The following is a 21,634-nucleotide window of genomic DNA, read 5'->3' as shown; positions in this document are numbered from 1 at the left end:
AACATCACAAGTTCAGTCCCATTGACAATAGGGAAGTTGATGTGAAGGTAAGTACACTATCGGGACTCCACATGTCCCTGTACAAATACAGTAGACATTCACATCCATTAGACTGTTTGCTTCTGAACTACCGGTACTGCTGTAGATGCCACTGCTTGGTTTAATTTCCTATTGTGGTGCGGTCTTTAGAGCTTCAATTATTGTTCTATATTTACACACCTATGAAGTAGTTCAAGTTTTTTGGCCGCATTATGCTTGACACATTGCAACAGATTAGCGATCTGGCAGACAATCAGTGCAGACAATCAGTGCAGTGTTCCTACCAGAACACCCATCTTCCTATGGCTGCTCTTTAACGGGACTTTAACTTCTGATGTCTGAACACTGTGTCATCCATTATCCTGTACTTATTTACTCTATCATTGTGTAATGTTTATGTGAAGCAACACACACATAGAGACACATACAAGCAAGGACACACACACACACACACACACACACACACACACACACACACACACACACAGAGGAAGAGAGAGACATATAGGCAAGGACACACACACACACACATACAGGCACAGAGAGTTAGACTGTTTGTTTCTGAACTACTGCTGATACAGCTATGCTTTACTTAGATGATTCATTTATTTAATGTTGCCACCTGGAAGTATGCTCATATTACTGTCTCTCTCTGTCACACACTCTCTCTCTCTCTTGCTCTCTCTCTCACACACACATACACACATTTATTTATTTTTTAATGTGGATTAACAAGACGGATAAGTATCGTGACAAGATCCACATGTGTCTTAAAAAGAATGTAGCACGGCTCTATTCAGGTCAGTGGTCAGTGTAATCTGAAAGAGACACAGACACATTATAGTGCTATTCATTTCAGGAAGAACTCACAGTCAAACTGCAGGACAAGCTGAAGGCTTTTAAGAAGGCTAAAGACACCTGTCATGAATCAGCTCAGTATATTAAGGTGAGTGGATTACTATGATGATGCCAACCCATATCCACATATGTCCGTGAAATGTAAGTAGAATAGGAATTAATTATTGGGTGTTTATGCCATGGTCTAGGTTGAAAAGGGTGTCATTTAAAAAGTGATATACTACACCTATAAAAAGACGTTCCATTCGAATTGCCTGATGACAGTTCTAAATCACTGCGCTGGCTCAAACACTAGTTGGTAACCAAGGCAACGGAGACTAAATACATTACAACTTATGACTTATCAACATTCCATAGCGTTGCGATAAACAGCTGAAAAAACGAACGATTTTAGCTCTAAAACTCATTTAGTATTAATAATTGATTTCATATTTATTTATTTCGTAAGTGACCATGGTATACATGGGATAATGCCCTTCGATGCGTCCATTATCAGAAATAAATTCGTCCATTTATTTCTGATAATGGACACCTCGTCGGGCATTATTCCTTACTTATGATTTGTATGATTTGATAAGTAATGGATTATGTATACTTCAGCTGAATTCAATGATTTTAGTTTAAAAAAGAAAATTATATTAAGAAATATGCCAGTATTAAATATATATTCACTTTTTACCTTTTAATTAATCCTAATTTTAGATTGTAAAGACTGTTATTATTTACTTCATTTGTGTTCTTCCATTGGGTTGCTTTATTTACTGATGCTATTTCTTATGCATAATGATGAAGACCCTAATCTTACTCATGTTGACATGCACCTTAATGTTATCCAGACTCAGGCCAAATACACAGAGACACAGATCAAGAAGCAGTTTTTGGAGCTTCACCAGTTTCTACAAGATGAAGAGGCAGCCAGGATAGCTGCACTGAGGGAGGAAGAGGAGCAGAAGAGTCAGATGATGAAGGAGAAGATTGAGAAGATGAGCAGAGAGATCTCATCTCTTTCAGACTCAATCAGAGGCATGGAAAAGGAGATGGGAGCTGATGACATCACATTCCTGCAGGTAGGAACCATCCACTGTCTGTAAGGGTGTTAGATCTCAAACTCTTAAGTCCAGTGATAATTTAACAAAAGCATGTCTGGCTGTAAGGGTGTTGGATGTCTAACTCTAATTCCAGTGATAATTTAACAATAGCACATCTGGCTGTAAGGGTGTTAGATCTCTAACTCTAATACCAGTGATAATTTAACAATAGCACAACTGGCTGTTTTGTTGAGGTGACCTGCCCATGCCACCTACCCCATTGCATTATCCTGATGTGTGATGTGATCTTTGGTCTCATTCTGTCATGTTTGACTCACTGGGCTTTGATAAGTGTGCTGTTGATATGGTGTGAGATGATTCTAGAGAGGAGAGCAGGAACACAATAAGATGGGAGAAGAGTGAAACGTGTGCACACACAGACACACACACACACACACACACACACACACACACACATATAAGGCACTGCCGGGGAGCATCATTTAAGTATCAGGCCACTGTATCTTCCCCTGATGGGAGCCGTGTGAAGAAGGGGTGGAGGGACAAGGCCCAGAGTGGGTATATATACTCTTTTGATCCTGTGAGGGAAATTCGGTCTCTGCATTTATCCCAATAATAAGACCCCGTTTACACGAAGGGAAAACGCAGATATTCCCCTGCCGTTTGGCCTCTCGTTTACACCAAAACCCCGTTTTTATCACAGAAAACGATTATTTCTAAAACCTCCGGCCAAAGTGGAGATTTCTGATAACGCCGGTTATGTGCTGCCGTGTCAACAGGGATAAACGGCGTTTTAGCTTCTTAAACGTCACATTATGCGCCAGAAAATCCTTAACGTCATGTGAGCGCCTGATGTTTACAGTTTCTTTGGCTACTGATCAGGATTATCATGGATGCTGTTAAGGTGCTACTAATTTTTACTTTTGTGCAAACGCTTCTGGCCTGTTTGCATTTGCAACAACTGCTCTACATGGAGGAGCAGAGGCGAAGGATCGCACGGAGGTCAGCATTTTTCCTGCTCGTGTTAGTCGTTTCTGTGGATTTTGATTGACCAGCATGGCTTTATTCCTTTCCCTACACTGCCACCCATAGGTTTGGCATAGTTATTATGGCGCTTGACAGTGTATTTATGTGGGTTGATGTAAATGTGGCCTAAATGGGAAATCGGGAGAATCAGGAGAATTCATGTTAGTAATCAGAGGTGTTCGTGTCAAAGTAGAAAGTAGAAAGTAGAAAGTAGAAACAATACAGGTGATTTCACTAATGAGCTGATCCACCTGGCTTAAGAGTTGCGCTAATTAGAATCAGCTCATTAAGTGAATGGTTGGAACAAAAATGTGAGCCGGACTTTTACACCTCGAATATAACTCAAATAATCAGCAAGACGTGGTAAAATAGAAAAAAAGTTATCTCCACTTTTTTGCTATTTCATCTTGCAAACTTGTAAAATTCAGTTGGTTCAACTTAAATATTTATTTATCTGTATCAGTTCAAGAATCCCAAAGTTCACTGGAAGAATCATCAAGTCTTTCCTTAAAGGAGAAGTTCTGTGAAATTGACGTAAAGTGAGTGTAAACTTTTGTCTCATAGCTCATCTCGGCTATGACGAGACATTGAGAACTTTGAAAAAGCACTGGTAGTTTATTTACAAGACGATTTATACAGACAGTTCCTTCAGGAAGTTTACCGTTCGCCGCCATCTTGAATTTAGTCACGATAAGTCGGGCGACGAGTATGAATGAACAGGTATGATAAGGGATCAGATTCCAAAAATAATTCCATGGAAAGGCATGGATTCCAGTTGTTTCCATCTGTCAGTTTTTTAATGCAGATGTTGACAAGATTTGCCTGCTCTGCACCACTTATAGTCCGGTGGACAGCCCATAGAGCCCCATTGTGGACCCGGAAATGTTGAGTACACCAAAGTTTTATGATGGAAATATATAGTATGGGTTCCCAGCATGGTGAGCATGAGCTGCTTGGCCAAAATGGACAATGTTAGTATGTTTTTAGGGGTTACTGGAGATGCTGAGTCCATATCTGACATTTTCAAGATTCAAAATCACTATTTAAACTTAGTTTGGTCACATTTTACTCTCATTAAGCTGATTTTGCTGAGTTTTTTGGTACAATTTAGACAGATTTTTGGAGGATAGGGCTGTAGCGATATACATTAGGGCTGTAACGATACACGAACCTAACAATTCGATTCGTATCACGATTTTTGACCCACGGTTTGATACAAACCTCGATTTTTCTTTTTTTGGATGGGGGGGGGGCTAGACATTTCAATAGCCTACCTTAGAATACCAGAGGATTACAATGTAATATATCTGTATTATTTTATATCTTGATATAAAAAGAGAGAATACTGAATATCTGATATTTATGACAGCACACTTTATGCAGATTAGCCTATAGCTTAGGCCTACTATTTCTATTACAACTCTACCACATTCAGCTGTCTGGTTGAAGCCTGGAAATATTGTAAACAAAGTAGCATAGTTGGCTAGCTTATCCTAGTCTACTGATTGGACTGTTCCGTTTCCTCATGTGTGTTTAAGGTAATACTGTTCTCCTTGGGACAAGCCTTTTGGGAAAGTTGGTATTGAAATGATCATTCAGTTCTCCCAGAATCCCCAGCGCGAAACATCGTGGGAATCTCAAGCACAGTCCAGCACGCTGGCGTTGCACAGCTCCCCCAACAAGCCATTGCCATCCTCGGCGCGGGCGTTCCCACATTCAGTCCAGCAATTAGTCTCTGGCACTGCCACACAGCAGGTGGGGTGCACACACCGCAAGAGCCCTACTCACCCTGGGGAACCACAACCACCAGCGGCCCAATGCGGGGCGTGCTAGCAGTCACCTGGTCTGTCGCCTCTCGTCCCCAGCTCCCTTCAGAGAACGCCCTCAGGTCGCACTTTCGCAGTGTGCACCACTGCAACGTTCCTCCAACACCTGGCGGGGCCTCCACTGCCACAGACTCCCCGGCGCTGAGCACCGTAACTGGCACTGCACCTCCGATGCTCCACTCCGTCGTCTCACCAGTCGGGGTAGCAGACTCCAGTTCCATCGCAGCCGGCAACGCTGCACACAGCTACAGCTACCGACGCTGGCGTCCCTCCTCTGCTGCCTTGTCGCAGAGCTGTCCTCCGCTGTTCCGGCCACTCCACATCGCCACGATCGCGCCAAGGCCTAGACCTTCTCTCTGGCTCGTGCCATCGGATTTCACACAACAAACTTTTCCCCCCTTATTTTTCTAAAGAGCACCGGCGAACAGGCCGACTCGAACAGGCTCCGCCAACCGTCCGTCCTCAAGGCACCACCTCCTTGCCGCTCCACCTCTGCTCTGCAGCCAGGGCCACCGCCAACACCAGCCTAAAGCTGTCCGGCGGGGGCAGGGGCTCAAGGTCTTCTCTCGGTGAAGTCAGCGCCCAGGCCAGCGTCACTACCTTATTTTCCAAGGCCGCTTCCTCAGACCGCTCTCCCAGTAGCGTGAAGTCCTTCTCCGCCGTGGCCACTGCATCAAAACCCTCTTCAGGCAAGCATTTCTCCCGTAGCTAGGTCCAGGCGACAGCTGGTCTCCGGCTTCTACTGAAGGCTTCTCTAAGCTTTTTAGTACCCCTTACGGATCCTTTTGCTTGGGCCTCCACCTAGCGGTGAGCATGGACGGATTATGAACTTTCGGGCCCCTGGGCCCAGATGTATTAAGGGCCCCCCATCAATTGTCGCATATGTGGAAGGGGGGTTTAGAGGTCCTTCCTCAGAAATGTTTTAATTTGTTTGATGTGATTTCCTGTATTCTGGTGCATTTTGGGGATGGCCAATACTAAATTCAATCAGATTCATAGCCTACATCCTGATGTGTTGATATTGAGGCAATGATTTCATGCAAAGGCTTGGGCTTCAGGGCTCCCTGACCCCTTGGGCCCGGTAGGCCCGTGCAGTAATTCATCCCTGGCGGTGAGGTCTCCCACTCCCGGCTCCTCCAGCACTGAAGACACTGTCTCCTACAGAATGCAACTTGCTCCTCCATGGAAAACGTGCCCATCTACAGGTGCTGCTTTGGAAAGCAGCAGACCGTCCTGATCCACCGGCTGTTGATATAACCGCATTTGGAGGGAGTTAGAAGACGGGTATGAAGAAAGGAGAGGAACTTGCCCACCTTGCTCGATTCAAGTCCTGTTGCTCCTCCTGATTTGTTAGATGTCATCAGCTGTAACTGCAAAGCTGGGTTAAAACTGTGTATACATGTATCTGGAAAGTGCAGCTGTGCAGCTGCAGGCCTGGCCTGTACTAATTATTGTTTCTGCAAAGGCAGTGATGTTACATGTGGCAATATAATTACACAGCAAAAACAGCAGAAGGACAGGGATGAAGAGTCTGGAGAAGATGGCGACAGGACAACGGAAGAGGACAGTGAGGAGTAGTAGAGGCTAGTTCTTCCCTTTGTTACTCAATTGTGAGTCACAGCAGAGGGCCAGTGAATAGCTATTTCCAAAATTATTGTGGAATTCAGAAATAACTTGAGGATCCAAATTATTCCTAAACACTGAACATTTTTATCCTCCAAAAATATGTCTAAATCTCCCCCAAAAATTCAGCAAAATCAGCTTAATGAGAGTAAAAACGTGACCAAACCAAGTTTAAATAGTGATTTTGAATCTTGAAAATGTCAGATATGGACTCAGCATCTCCAGTAACCCCTAAAAACATACTAACATGGTCCATTTTGGCCAAGCAGCTCTTATAATATGATCAATATAGGTGATTATGCTCATTTATGCTAATTAGCTCAATTACACAAATTGCCAACATATGCAAATTAGCATCCGGCAGTTTCTGCATGCTGGGAACCCATACTATATATTTCCATCATAAAAGTTTGGTGTACTCAACATTTCCGGGTTCACCTTTCTGTCCACTGGACTATTAGGCCATCAATGAAGAAATAGGCACATGGTACCTTCCAGGAGCCATTCACAGAAACCCACCATCAGCACCAAAGCATCTTTTGCTACCGGGGAAGAGTCATCATCATCCCCTCCATTCCCAATGTCGACAAAGCCAGTTCCTAGTAGCGAGTTCCGAGTAGCGAGTTCCATCCCAGGACATGTGCCTTGATAACTGCCTCGTCTAACCTAAGTGAGCAAATAACTTTTCTTCCCAAATGTTCTGCTTCCTTCACCTTGGCAGCAAGGGCTAGGAAGGGTGGCTCTGTAAATCTCGGTTCTGCTGGAATTTTGCTGTATCAGCACCTAATTTGTGATTGATGTGGAAGGGTTAGGTTAAAACAAATACATAAGCTTTTGATTAATACAACTGTAGAGTTAAAGCAAATAATTTCAAATTCTTGGTGTATTGTTTTCCTTTTTTGAGTTTTTGTAGATGAGACGCGCTTCACCAGCTCCAGCTCCACCATGACTCATTATGCAGATATGGGCTGAATCCCAAAGTGAGCCCTGAGGACTAAGGACTAAAGACTCACAGACTTAATTGATCTCAGGTGCTAAGTGAGTATTCTAAAGTCTGGACTCACAGACTCACAAACTTTGCTGCGTGTTCTTGTGAAATTCGTAAGGGCTATCCCAATGTCTCATTTCAAAGGGTGTGAGGGTTTGAGTACACACTTACAGAGCCCTTTCCGTGAGTCTGCGTCAGTGCAGACTTCACCAAAGGGAATTACCCATAAATATCAAAGCGGTGTGACATTTACCGCAGAGACCATAGGGAAATCCGAAAATTACAAAGGTAAACAACTGCACAACACACAACCAGCTTGTAAAACAAGAGTTTGGAAGAATGTGGAATAAGGCAGCCGGCTCCTGTGCCCAGGTTGTGTGAAAAGCAACAAACTTAAAATGAAAACTCACAAACCGGCAAGTGTCTGCAAAATCTTTGAAAATGAAATGTCGCCAAGGTAACATGTGATCTTGTGAAGTGCTGTCCCAAACCCATTTATACCCATCTGAGCCCATGTGGCCTCACACACTCACTCACTTGGCACCTATCAATTAAGTTTGTGAGTCTTTAGTCCTTAGTCCTCAGGGCTCACTTTGGGATTCAGCACCATTGTCTCTGCTCTGTGTTTGGTGGCTTTACTGTTGAGGTCTGATAGGTTGGGGGTGAGGAGGCCAGTTATTTTGGATGCAGTGTGGGTGACACGTAGAGTATGAGGTGGAGGCAGTAGGATGTAGTTATCATATTGAAGCAGCAGGGGGAACAGTAGAGTAGAATGGGTAGGATATGATCTGGTACAGCAGTAGCAGGTGACGGGGGGGCAACAGAAAGGGCTTTGAGTTTGAGACAGAAGAGAGTCTCTGCTGGCAGCATTTATGGATATCAGGGGTGTGTTGAACTAGGTGGTAGTGGTGTAGTTGTTAGGAGCTGGGCTAGTGTGCAATAGCCTTCAAATTGTCGGTTTGATTCCTGGCTTCCACCGTTGTGCCCTTAAGCAAGGCGTCCATCTTTTCATTATGCCTGCTATGCACCAACTGGTCAGTCAGTAACAAAACAAAAATACTTATGTGTAGGATGTGTCCACTCTACAAAAAGACCTTATTGTACCAATAATGTTCAACCTACTCTCTTTTTTATTTTCCAGAACTACAAGAGCACAGTGGAAAGGTGAGTGATCTGCCTCCTGTCTCTCTCTTCTCTGTGGTTCTGAACCCAAACCCACAGCAGCACTGACTCCTGAATGTTATTCCAGAGCCCAGTGCACACTGCAGGATCCAGAGAGGGTTTCAGGAGCTCTGATCAATGTGGCAAAGCACCTGGGCAACCTCAAGTTCAGAGTCTGGGAGAAGATGCAGGAGACTGTTCAGTACAGTAAGTAGTCTACTGTTTAAAAATAAATAAACACACACAATCAATCTTAGGAGTACTTGGATAGACTGTGCTACCTAAACATATAGCACAGTAGTAGGTCTATTTGTCTAGGGGATATAGCAGATAAAATCCACATATCAAACAAACAAACAGAGCAGAACCAACTTCCATTAATCAAACACATCCTACACACTGCCCCTGTGATACAGATTTGGAAATGGGACCTTGGGAGAAAAAATGGGAGACAAAGTCCCTTTAAACAGGAAGACACCTTGAGCAGGAGACTGGGTGGGATTATGTGCTTGGGGCCGGCATTGTAGAGAGAGACGTGCCAGATGAGTTTGTTCATGTGTCTGGAGAAGCAGATAAGCATACGTGTACATGATGCACACAAACATTTGAAATTGACAGTGAAGAACTCAAATATAATAATAGGTTAAATCATCAAATCCTAACTACCAACTAATCTAAGGACTAAGTATTGTAAGGAGGACATAATGGCACAACTAACACGGACTCAGAATTCTCAGTAAATCACACTTAAGTTGGTACAACTTACAAAAACAATTAGCAGAAGTTTGTTCCCAGACTGCAACAGCCCCAGTCAACAAGTTCTTAAAGATATCACATATAGAAAGCCGAAGTCACACCCCTTCCGTTAGTCACCATGGGACTTATCTTTAAAAAAATTATGAACAGCAGTCAATGGTGAAAGAAATTATTTTCTGGTCCCGATCGACTTGTGCCTTGAATTACCCATATGATGTTTGTCAATTTTAAAGACAATTTTATCATGTAAAACATTTGCAGTTTGTTTCGTAACTATTGAATTACAACATTGTGACAGATCGTAATTCCAACAACTACAAACCCATCAGTCGCACTAGTGACACTAGCCCATTCACACAGCCACACTGGATTGTACAAGCATGCAGCAACAGGTCTTACTTGAGCTTCCCTTGCCGATGAAAATACCATGAGTCAGAGAATTAAAGGGGTGGTTCAGGATTTTGGACATAGGACCTCATTTCCAAGTTAGCAAGTGTGATATTTATCAGTGGTTTTCAACACGTTTCATCCAGTCCTTCTAGTTGCAGAGTTCGCAGGTGCTAGGTTAGCACACTCCAATCCTAGGTAATATCAGTCCGCCGCTGCCGTTGCTTATATGTAGCCCCACATGGATAGCATGGAACCATCGTTTTTCGTTTTGATCTGTAGCCCCCCTGCTGGACTGGACCCTCCGAAAGGAGGGTAGGGCAGACACAGTTTTCTGTGAATATCTCGAGAACCGTAGGGTTTAGGAGGACCACCTTTTTTTTGTATTTTGATCTTAAGGGGGCATGTCAACCCATTCCATAACCACTCATTTCATGTATAGCGCCACCTAGTTATAAACAAAAAGTAAAAATGAGGTGTTGTAATCACAGGTATCTGTGACCTAACATGGTCAAAACTGCACGAAATTGGAAGTGTAGGATCATTGACACCCTCTCAATGCACGCCAAGTTTTGTGGAATTCCGTTCATGGGGGGCCATACAATAAATTAATTTATGTTACTATACACCAACTGGCCTGTAGGTGGACAGAGACAGTTTTCTGTGAATATCTCGAGAACAGTAGGGCCTAGGAGGTCCACATTTTTTGTATGTTGGTCTTAAGGGGACATGTCAACCCATCCCATTACCACTTATGTAGGATCCCCGTGTAGGATCATTATGACACCCTCCGAATGCATGCCAAGTTTTGTGAACTTTCGTTCATGGGGGGCCTTACAATAAAATAATTTATGTGTACATTTAGTAGTGAACGTGGCTGCGCTAAAAGCCTCATAGTGGCTAAATCTAAGAAACCCTTTACTATTGGGGAAGAGTTAATTCTGCCTGCTAGTAAAGGCATGTGCAATGAAGTCCTTGAGGAGGCTGCAGCTAAAAAAATAGCTCAGGTACCGCTTTCTGCAAGCACTGTCCATAGGCGAATTGATGATATGTCAGAGGATATTGAGGCACAGTTGTTAGAGAGGGTGAATGGGTCACCGTGGTACGCTATCCAAGTTGGTTGGTTGCAGGTCACTGGCCAGAGTGTTTGAGTTGCGAGGGCCGCTGCAGAGATTTCTTACAGAAAAGAAGTCACCGTTAGCTGCATATTTTAGTGATGAGGGCTGGGTGTCAAAACTCGGTTACCTGTGTGACATATTCGGGTTGCTTAATGACCTCAACCTGTCACTGCAGGGGAGAATGACGACTGTCTTTAAACTGGCAGATAAAGTCGCTGCATTTAAAGCCAAGCTTGATTTGTGGGGACGACGAGTGGACCGGGGTGTATTTGATATGTTCCAAACAGTAGTGGGGGTTTTGGGAGAGACTGAGGCAAGGCCCTTTCTCTCGCAGCTGGTGCGCGATCACCTTGTTGTGCTTTCAAATGAGTTTGAGCGTTACTTCCCATCCTCCAAAGATCCACGGCAAACCAATGAGTGGGTCCGCAACCCATTTGTCAATATCCCGAATAGTCCTAACTTGTCAGCGCAGGAGGAAGAGCAGTTGATCGAAATTGCAAATGACGGTGGTCTTAAGAGTGTGTAGGCTATGAGGAAACCTCTCTGGCGGGTTTTTGGGTGAAAACCAAAGCAGAATATCCCGAGATAGCCGTAAAAGCGCTGAAAACGTTGCTACCATTTCCCACCACGTATCTATGCGAGGCCAGGTTTTCGGCAATGACTGCAACTAAGACCAAATTGCGCAATCGACTGGACATTTCAAACACACTGAGGGTGTCACTCATACCTGTCAATACTCCCGTTTTTCCCGGGTTTCTCCCGTATTTCAAGGTCATCTCCCAGCACCCTCCCTGTTATTTCTCCCGGAAAACTCCCGTAATTTGCATGGCCATCAAACTTAATTTTTGAATCATTGATCCATTCAGGTTGCCAGATTGTGTATGAAATACACCCTACACATACACGATCACTTCAATTTCAACCATTTTGTCATAGGCTAAAACCTGGCAACCCAAAACCCAAATAAGGAATGAGTCTCGTCGTAAGCAAGCGGGCAATATGAAATTGTCTTATATGGCAAAAAATGCTACAATATCAGTATTTGCCCAATTGATCTGCTGTTACATCAATACTGTGCGTCAAAACACTTTACTATTAATTAACCGCCAACAAAATGAAAGTTATGTGAAGCAAACACTATTGTGTTCAACACAATAGGCCTACATTTGACCAGTGATGGGCAGTAATGCGTTAGAAGTAATGCGTTACTTCCAATTACTTTTTTCAAGTAACAAGTAAAGTAAGGGATTACAATTGCAAAAACAGTAATTAGATTACGTTTACTTTCTTGCAAGCAGCCTGCGTTACTGCGTTACTAAACCGTGATTTTGCCATAGACAGTAAAAGAATTTGGGATTTTGTGACTAACTCGTGACAATGATGTAGGCTATAGCTGCGCGACATAGATGTAAACAAGAGACACACGTGTGCAAGACATGGCGTGCAGGAGAGAGTGCGAACATGGAGCATTTAATTCATTGCAGTTCAGACATTACGAAAAAAAAACATTAATGCTGTACACACGTGGGAAGAAAAATGTTGTCTACAGCGGAAAAACTCCACCTCAAATCTGAGCAAGCACCTAGATGTAAAATAGGACCAAAATAGGACCACCGCCCAGTCCAGCACATGTTTTCCACAAAAATATGTCACGCTGAAAGGCATATATGATTCTAACTGTCTCACTGAATTGCATTATGCACACTCAATTCTCACTGGTATCTGCTAGACAACAAGTACCAAAACATGATTAGTTCATAGATTTCACATGTAATATACATTTTATACAACCCCACCCCCATCTTGCCTGTTCATAATTCTGAGAAATTCTTGAATTGTGTGCATGTGTGCGTGTACATGTTTATGTTTATGTGTGTGTGGGTGTGTGGGTGTGTGTGTGTGTGCGTGCATGTGCTTGTGTGTTTGCCTGTTTATGTGCCTGTGTGTGTGCATGTGCATGCATGCGTATATGTCTACTGTGTGAGTATGTGTCATACGTAGGATTACTGTGAATGTATGTGTGTGCGTGTGCATCTGTTTATGCACATGTGTGCATATGGAATGGGTTAAGATGACCCCTGGAGGCAAACATACGCAAAAAATTGGTCATTCTAGGCCCTACGGTTCTCAAGATATTCATAGAAAACTGTGTCTGCCCTACCCTCCTTTCGGGGGTCCAGTTCAAAACTAAAAACGACGGTTCCATGCTATCCATGTGGGGTTACATGCCCACCAAGTTTTGTGTACCCCGGTCTTTCAGTGTCCCGGGAATCCTTGTTGGTGTACGTCACTAAATGTACACATAAATTATTTTATTGTAAGGCCCCCCCATGAACGAAAGTACACAAAACTTGGCATGCATTCGGAGGGTGTCATAATGATCGTACACTTTTAATTTCGTGCAGTTTTGACCTTGTCTGCCAGAGATATTGTGATGAAAACACCTAATTTGTTTTTTGCTTTTTTGTGTTTAACTAGGTGGCGCTATACATGAAATGAGTGGTTATGGAATGGGTTGACATGGCCCCTTGAGATCAACATACAAAAAAAAATGGTCCTCCTAAACCCTACGGTTCTCGAGATATTCACAGAAAACTGTGTCTGCCCTACCCTCCTTTCGGGGGGTCCAGTCCAGCGGGGGTGCTACAGATCAAAACAAAAAACGATGGTTCCATAATATCCATGTGGGGTTACATGGCCACCAAGTTTCGTGTACCCCGGTCTTTCAGTGTCCCGGGTACAGCTATAAATTTGGGCATGCGAAATAAAAAAAAAAAATTAAAACAATCTGACTAAACCTATATGACCGCCGCTTCGCTCTATTAGCACTCTATGTTTTTTTTTAAATACATATAACATAAGCATCTAACAGAAAAAAGACTATACAGCTACATGATTAACTTAAGTTTTATATGTTCTTGGAGGTCCTTGGAGAATTTTCCACTCCATGAGGGGCCCCCGGCCCACAAAGGTTTGAGAACCCTTTAGGCTACTTTAAAAAAACTGCAGTTATTTTTTGCAAGGAGATATGTACAGCAAGCATCAAAAGCAAATAGCCCAGACCCTTTATTGGGAAAAACACTATATTTGGTAACTTCCATAGACATCCAAAAATGGGCTGGGATGATTGTATTTGGAGCACTAAGGTGTCAGATGGTACTATAAAAAAATGGTTACATTTTGGCGCTCAGAGTTCAGGTAGGAGGGCCCCTTAGCAGGATTTTCCTTAGGGCCCCATGGAGGTCTGAACCGGCACTGGATAGAGGTAGAGGGAGAGGTAGCCCAGCATGGTGATATTATTGCTAGTACGTCAACACAGCAACACTAAATATGTATCTCAAAGGTGAGGGCAGGTGTTCTTTTTCCCAATTAGCCTCACACACACACACACACACACACACACACACAGGGGCGCAGCTACCCATTTTTGAGGGGTATGCAACAACAATATTGGCGCCCGCCCACCCCCCCCCAAGAAAAAAAAAAAAAAAAAACACAAACCACTAAAGCAAAACAAAAGGCCAATAATTTACACTATTACTGTGCATTAGTGTCTATTGAATATGTTTTTAAAGAAATGCTGCCAATTTGATGTTTAACTTGATGTTATACTTGATAAGTATTGATAAATGGTGCATTGCCACTTTAAGAGAGTCTAAACGGTTCTCATAACGTCCTTTTGCCAGCTATTGCTCACAATGAATAAGGCTGATAGGCACTCTAGCCTTGTTTGTTTGCACCACATTGACAACACAATATTAAGTTATTACAAGGAGCCTTCATTGTTAGGATATGGAAACACGTAATGAGTTGTTGCTAGCATGACATTTCTGTTTGCAGTTGGCCATTAAAAGTGCAGTATGAGCATGGTAGCCACCTAGCTATCTGAATGGAATAGGCTATGTTTCAATCAGCATTATGCTTAACAAACGCTAGTTAGTCTGTTAACATTCATATTTGCAAGCCTCCAAGTACAGACGTCATCACTTTAAATCCTACCTGTTGCCTTTCACCATCCACTTATTTAACTGAGCTGCCTTGCTACAGCGGCGCTTGGCATGTTCATTTTGTGAAGATGTTATGTTACAGATCTGGCTGCCCAGAAAGTATATGATTTAAGAATTCCTGAAATGTGAATTGTGATCTGTGAACTGTGAGTTTTCTTTTCTGTAACTGAAAGAGTTTAATTCTAAGAAAAGGGGGGATGTCATGTCCATGTGTAACACACCCCATCAGAATGTTCAGGGGTATTATGAGTAGAGCGGATAAGGTGGAGTTCATTAAATTCGTACTCAGTAAGCAACAGACGTGTCTATCTGTGGTCCATATTATTTAGATTAAATTCGGCAATATCTCCTTAATTCATCAGTAAAGTTGAGATATAACAGTACTATATACACCAGGGTACGAATAGCATCCACTTCTAACTATACATTGATGCAAACAGAATACCTTATTCAGAGTGTCTAAATCAGCAGCACAAAACCTGTTGCCATTGACAGCGGTAATTATATGTTTACAGCGAATTACATGTAAATATTTTACCGTAGAACGTTGATAAATCCCAATCAGGTAAATGGAGCATTCTACTAGCATTGTGTATATCAATCAGTTTTGGTTGATTAAGGATTTAATTTTCGCCAGAAGCAATCAAAGGGACTTAATTATGCTATGGAGGAGTAAAACTTTGACCATGGTTATCCGTCAGGGTTTTTTGAGGAAATAAACTCCATAAATAACCATTAAAGGAAATGAAATGGAAAACAAGCATGGAACAATGTTTTCACAATGGAAAAATGGTTCCATGCTATCCTTATGGGGCTACATGCCCACCAAGTTTCGTGCACCCCGGTCTTTCAGTGTCCCGGGAATCCTTGACGGAAAATTGCTCATACGAAAAGAAAACTATATGACCGTCGCTTTTCTGCGCGGCGGTCATAATAACAAAAAGTTGAAATCTGATAGACAGATAATGAATGATCAACACACAAGAGCAGGGGGAGTGGTACAAATAAACATATCAGTAAGTTATGTAAAAGACAAACAGTAGAACAAACAAAATAGAAAATAACATAGATCAAATAAGCACTTATACTAAGTTAAAAGCCAGGAAGTAAAAGTAAGTTTTAAGATGTGATTTAAAAACAGGCAAAGACGGAGCCAGTCTTATATGTAGTGGGAGCTCCTTCCATAGTTTAGGGCCAGTTACTGCAAAAGCCCGATCGTCACTGCTCTTTAACCTTGATGGTGGGACTACAAGGCGGCCTTGGTCAGCAGACTGACCTTGATGGAGCAAGTGGTTTTAAAAGTTCTGACAGATACAGTGCCTATAAAAAGTCTTCAACCCCATGCTAAAGTTGACTAAAAAGGGGAATAAAAAAAAAAAAAATTGGAAATGGATCTTAATCTTACCTTTAAGGACACCATTTTTTTTGTGAATGAATAATGTATCATAAATAAATAAATGTTCTTCATTAAATACAGGGTGAATGCCTCTATGTTAAACCTATGTTGAATTTCCATAGAGGCAGGCAGATTTTTATTTTTAAAGGCCAGTTATTTACATCCTGATCAATTTCCCTTGGCGTTTGGAATTAAAATAACCCCAGATCATCACATACCCTTTACCATATGTGCGAAACCAGCGAAACCAGTCGTTTTGGTAAAATTTACAAAATTAAGTTAATGTGCTCACATGAACGGCCATTGGCTAAGCTTTCAAACGATATGTATATTGAGGGTATTGCAAAAAGTATCGCTAAGATAACCGCATCCAAAATTGGCATGGTTCTCCTGTCGCGATACGCCAAAAGGGGAGAAAATCACCTTTTAAGTAAATTGTAACGTGCGATAGTGTGAGGACACAGCTATTATCAGCCTTACGGTAGCGTGACTTTGAAGCAGATGACTTACTATGTCAAGTTTTATCAACCGAGTGAGTGTCTTCAGAGCCCATTTACGGAGAGCCGGATCACTCCCTATTAACTCCATTGTAACTGCAATCTGCTGCAGTTCCGCTAGGGGCGATCACGAATAAGTGCAAAAACAATGGGGGTCTATGGAGCTAGACGGCTAAATGTGTCTCTTTCACCTGGTTGTCGTTGAAAAATCGAAGATTGGATTGTGGTTTCTGCAAGATCAATGGTCATTATAGGTCAAAAGTTGAATGAACGAGTACTTACGTCCTTTCGATTTCTTACAGGTTGGGTCGTTGTTGCCCACAACACACTAGCTTTCTGCTAATGAATGACGTCATTGACGCATTTGAAAGGCTTTTTAGAACAAATAAGTGACTCAAAAAATTTAATACTCAGCGGTTTGTATTTTCTCTGCCCCCTCTTTTGCATGCAACATTTAAATTTCTGGGCAAAAAATGATATCACGAGAAAAGTGGATTTGAGGGGTACAGCTCCATAGACCTCCATTCATTCTGCACTTATTCGTGAGCGCCCTCATGTGGAACCAGAACAGGAACTGCAACCAGTTCAGAAACCGGAAGTTTCCCCAGAGTGGCGGTTCTCCCTAACCTGACCCTAGCCAGATGAATTTCGCTCCGCCTAGCTCCACTCATCCATCTGGAACCGATCCATTGAAGTGTTGCTTCAGAAGGCTGGGCCTATCAAAAAATGCTTGCATATGATTGAATAAGCCACTTGTCTGTCATCTATTGACGTGCTACTTCAACCACTCACATCGAAGCCAACCCGTGACGCTAATAACAGTCTCACAGTCGCTTCTACGCTATGTCACATCTATGAAACTCCCGCCCTGCGTCCTGATTGGCTGTACCATAAAATCGGTTGCAAAAATCAATCTCAATGGAAGAGGTCCCAGATGGATGTGAGTGAAGCTAGGCAGAGCTAAGCGGAACGAAATTCATCTGGCTAGGGTCAGTTTAGGTTCTCCCCTTATTAGACATAGACCTCTCCAGAATAAGTCCCGCCTCCTAACTTCCGTATCCATCCAACCTTCGGTCGTCAAATGTCTATGGGAAATAACATGGCGTTTTGAAAGATCGTACCTGTCAAACTCTGTAGGTGACAAAGTAGAAAAAGCTGCTGGGCCGATTGGCCTACACACTTCTGCCATCTAGTTTCCACTGGATTTTTTGATTTTCGGTGCCGTTTAAGTAGTATAGTCTATAGTATACTACTTAAACGGCACCGACAATCCAAAAATCCAGTGGAAACTAGATGGCAGAAGTGTGTAGGCCAATCTGCCCACCAGCTTTTTCAACTTTGCTACCTACAGATGTTTTACCGGTATGATATTTCGAAACGCCATGTTATTTCCCATAGACAATCGACGCTTGGAAGTTGGATGGATACGGAAGTTACGGAGGCGGGACTTATTCTGGAGAGGTCTATTCTCTGGTGTCATTTTCTGCCCCCTAGTTAATACCTGGGACAGTCATAAGGTGTCACTATAGAATATAATTAATGTGTTTCGGGGGAAGTAAGGGGAGAAGAAGTTTTATGTACACAGATTGTGTAGGCTAGCTAGGCTACAGGCCCACTTTTAAAATGTGCTACTGCTTCGAAAATGGACTTTTCCTAGTCTGTAAAATGACGCCAGGATATTTCTAAAACTTTGTGCTTTTGACCGTTCGTGCCCTGAAAGGCAAGTCTTTCACATTGATATTCGGTTACATCTGCCAAGATGAAAGAAGAAAGAAATTTGAAATTTGTTCACAATATGAAAGTGTAGACTGTATACTGTTGAATTATGCAAAAACCTGAAATTCGACATTTTAACCTGTACGTTTGTTTATCGTGGATATCCTCAAAATAGCACTGTGCGCAAGACGACTGGTTTTGCCTTGCAGGGTCACATATCTCACGATTGGCATGGGGTATTTTCCATAAGATCATCTCTCAATGCATATCAAACCAGCTATTAGGCTAACTGAAATAAAACCATCCCAATCTCTAGGTATGTTGGTACTGTTACTACTTCTCCTGCCATTACACTTGGTAACACCACTATTAATAATGACCATCATTCACATCCTCATCACACATCACTCAGTGTTCAGCTCATGTGTGTGTTCTTTCTCTCTGCAGCTCCTGTGACTCTGGATCCTAACACTGCACACCCACGACTCATCCTGTCTGAGAATCTGACCAGTATGACACGCGGTGATGAGAGGCAGCAGCTTCCTGATAACCCAGAGAGATTTGATAAGTATCTCAGTGTTCTGGGCTCTGAGGGCTTTAACTCAGGGACTCACTGCTGGGACGTGGAGGTTGGGGACAGTACCTGGTGGTGGGTGGGTTTGATGACAGAGTCCCTCCAGAGGAAGGGACAATATGGCAATGTGAGTGGAAAGTGGACTCTGTTTAATAATAATGGTAAATATATAACATGGTCTCTACCACAGCCCTCCACTCTCCTCACAGTGGAGAAGAAACCCCAGAGGATCAGAGTGCAGCTGGACTGGGACAGAGGAGAGCTGTCATTCTCTGACCCTGATAATAACACTCACATACACACTCTCACACACACTTTCACTGAGAGAGTGTTTCCATACTTTAATACTGGTGAATTTCCTCTGAGTATTGTAGCAGTGAAGGCCTCTATGTCAGTAGAGCAGCCCAGTTAGAGCAGAAACTGTCTCTGTCTGAACAAGAGCCCACATGCAGCATCTGAAACCCCTATGTTGGAATGTTTTGACTTAGGAAAGATAACCCCTGTGTCACTGAACTAGGGGTGACCCTCAGGATGAGGGGTGGTAAACATTTCTTATCTCTGTAAAACAAACATGGTTAGGTGATCACTGGTGGGTGACAACTTGTGATTTCCGTGGGTGTGTGTTAAAGCAGCACCAAAGAACTTTTCCTCTGTCGCATGCACGCTTTGTTTATCCAACGGCTTTGTAAATAACAATGTCCATACACAAGGTAGAATTTGTTGCATGATTTTATGAAAGTAGGCTATGATGTATTGCGACATCATGCAAGTCAAATTTGTAGTTTCTTATGTCTCATTCCATCGAACTACAGATCCGCTACCCGATCTGGCAAACTTACATAGTGCGGTTATAGCCGATAGAGGGCCGCGAAGCGAATGCAGAAGTGCCGTTCACCCTGTTACGAGTTGATGAACCGCAGAAAAAATTTTGGAAACATTTTTTTAAGGTGCAAAAAACTCTTTGGTGTTGCTTTAAGGGTATAAGAGTTGGCTTCACCCACAGATGTGTGGGCTTGTTACTTTGACATTTCACGTGGGTAACATGCTGCCGGCGTCGTGAATAAAGCTGCAGTCTCACACCATTTGTCTTGGATTAATTTTGACCACACTGCCACAAGCACATCAAAATATCAGTTCAGTAAACTATGTGGACATTTCTGCTTTTTAGAAGTTAGCTCAATTAGAGGGTTAATTTGGTGGCCATTTTTGGAAGACAATGAACACTGTATACACATTGCAACAGTGACATTTGGCTATATACATTAAAATACAATTTTATTTTAATTTTAATTATTTGCAAATTGGTAATGTATATGTAACACCTGTGCTGTGCACACTTGTAAATAATTTCATATGAGTTACATTTAATTAAAGATGTCACTGAGAGATGAAAGCCTCTGCCATCTAGTGGTGATTATTGTGTAACTACACTCTCCTCTCTCACCTGTGAGGTTCCCAGTTGCAGAGCAGCAACACAGCACAGGTCCAGCTAATTCTGCTGCTGTCTGATCTGAGGTCAGAAATGCTGGAGATTAAACAGCACTATAGAGACTGAGAGCACTGCAGTAAACACAAACTCCTGCACTACTGAACTCTTGATCATCATGCACATGAAATAAAGAATCATATTAATCTGATGCATTGGCAGTGTTAGTGTCTCTGTCTCTGTCCTTCATAACCAGATGGCAGGTCTAATCTACACCAGGGAGCTTTGGGCTTTGCTGAGTTTGAACACGATGAGAAGGAGGAATAAACAGAGTCAGAACTGTGTGATTTCCACAGACAGATAAAACAGCTCTAATGATACTACCATGGGCGTAGATTTAGTGTGGGACGCTAAGGACTAGTCCTAATCAATATTTTAAGATGACAAAATTGTCCCCACCAATATTTTAGCGAACTCATTTGTGCTGCTGATTCCGACAGCCAGCACAACATTCTTCTTCTTCTTCTTCTTCTTCTATTAGGTTTTACGGCAGCTGGCATCCACAATGTTGCATTGCTGCCTCCTGCTGGACTAATGCTCTACAAAATTAAATTCTCCCATACAGCCCAGTATCAGATAAAAACTTAAAGAAGTGGCGCTTTCCCTTTACACTTGTGCCCACATCAAGCACACTTTTTAGTGACACTTCCTTCAGCCCACACCGCTTTAGGCACCTGAACAAGTCTTGCCTATGTGATTCATATTTCCTGCAAAATAGCAATACGTGTTCAACAGTCTCCCTCTGCTGGCAAGAACACAGTCCGTCCTGATGCTTTCCTAAAATACACAGTGTGCTATTCAGACATGTATGGCCTATTCTCAGTCTTGTAATGATAACATCCTCCTTACGCTTACCACTAGCACAGGCCGTAACTGAGTCAGAAACACTACTATAATGACATAATGACATCACATACAATAATGGAATAGAGAATGATGTCTGCCCTTTGTGTCTTGATCCCAAAGATGTTGCCATTTAATAAGAGAATTCTGCCATATGATACTCTTTCCTTCAGACTTAGACAGTGTCAGAGGAACATCTATGGCTTCTTTTCGAGTCGCCTCCTTGGCCAACGCATCCACCTTCTCATTCCATCTGATTCCCACATGTGCAGGTACCCATAAAA

The 21,634-nt window shown here is 42.6% G+C and overlaps 1 protein-coding gene across 1 annotated transcript; it reads left to right on the top strand.

Annotated features, from left to right (window-relative positions):
* Positions 1–2: 2 nt before the first annotated feature.
* On the top strand, positions 3–19,778 carry LOC121697165 (zinc-binding protein A33-like; the record flags this gene model as incomplete). Its single annotated transcript, XM_042078551.1, has 6 exons — positions 3–47; positions 899–985; positions 1,734–1,964; positions 8,551–8,573; positions 8,659–8,777; positions 18,895–19,778. Coding segments are annotated over 6 exons (1,044 nt in total), but the record flags the coding sequence as incomplete, so codon positions are not given.
* Between the last annotated feature and the right edge of the window lie 1,856 nt (positions 19,779–21,634).

Source organism: Alosa sapidissima, chromosome 2 (assembly GCF_018492685.1).
Source record: "Alosa sapidissima isolate fAloSap1 chromosome 2, fAloSap1.pri, whole genome shotgun sequence".
Lineage (NCBI taxonomy): Eukaryota > Metazoa > Chordata > Actinopteri > Clupeiformes > Clupeidae > Alosa > Alosa sapidissima.
The sequence above is the reverse complement of the archived record's forward strand: the minus strand, read 5'-3'. Positions and strand labels throughout refer to the sequence as shown.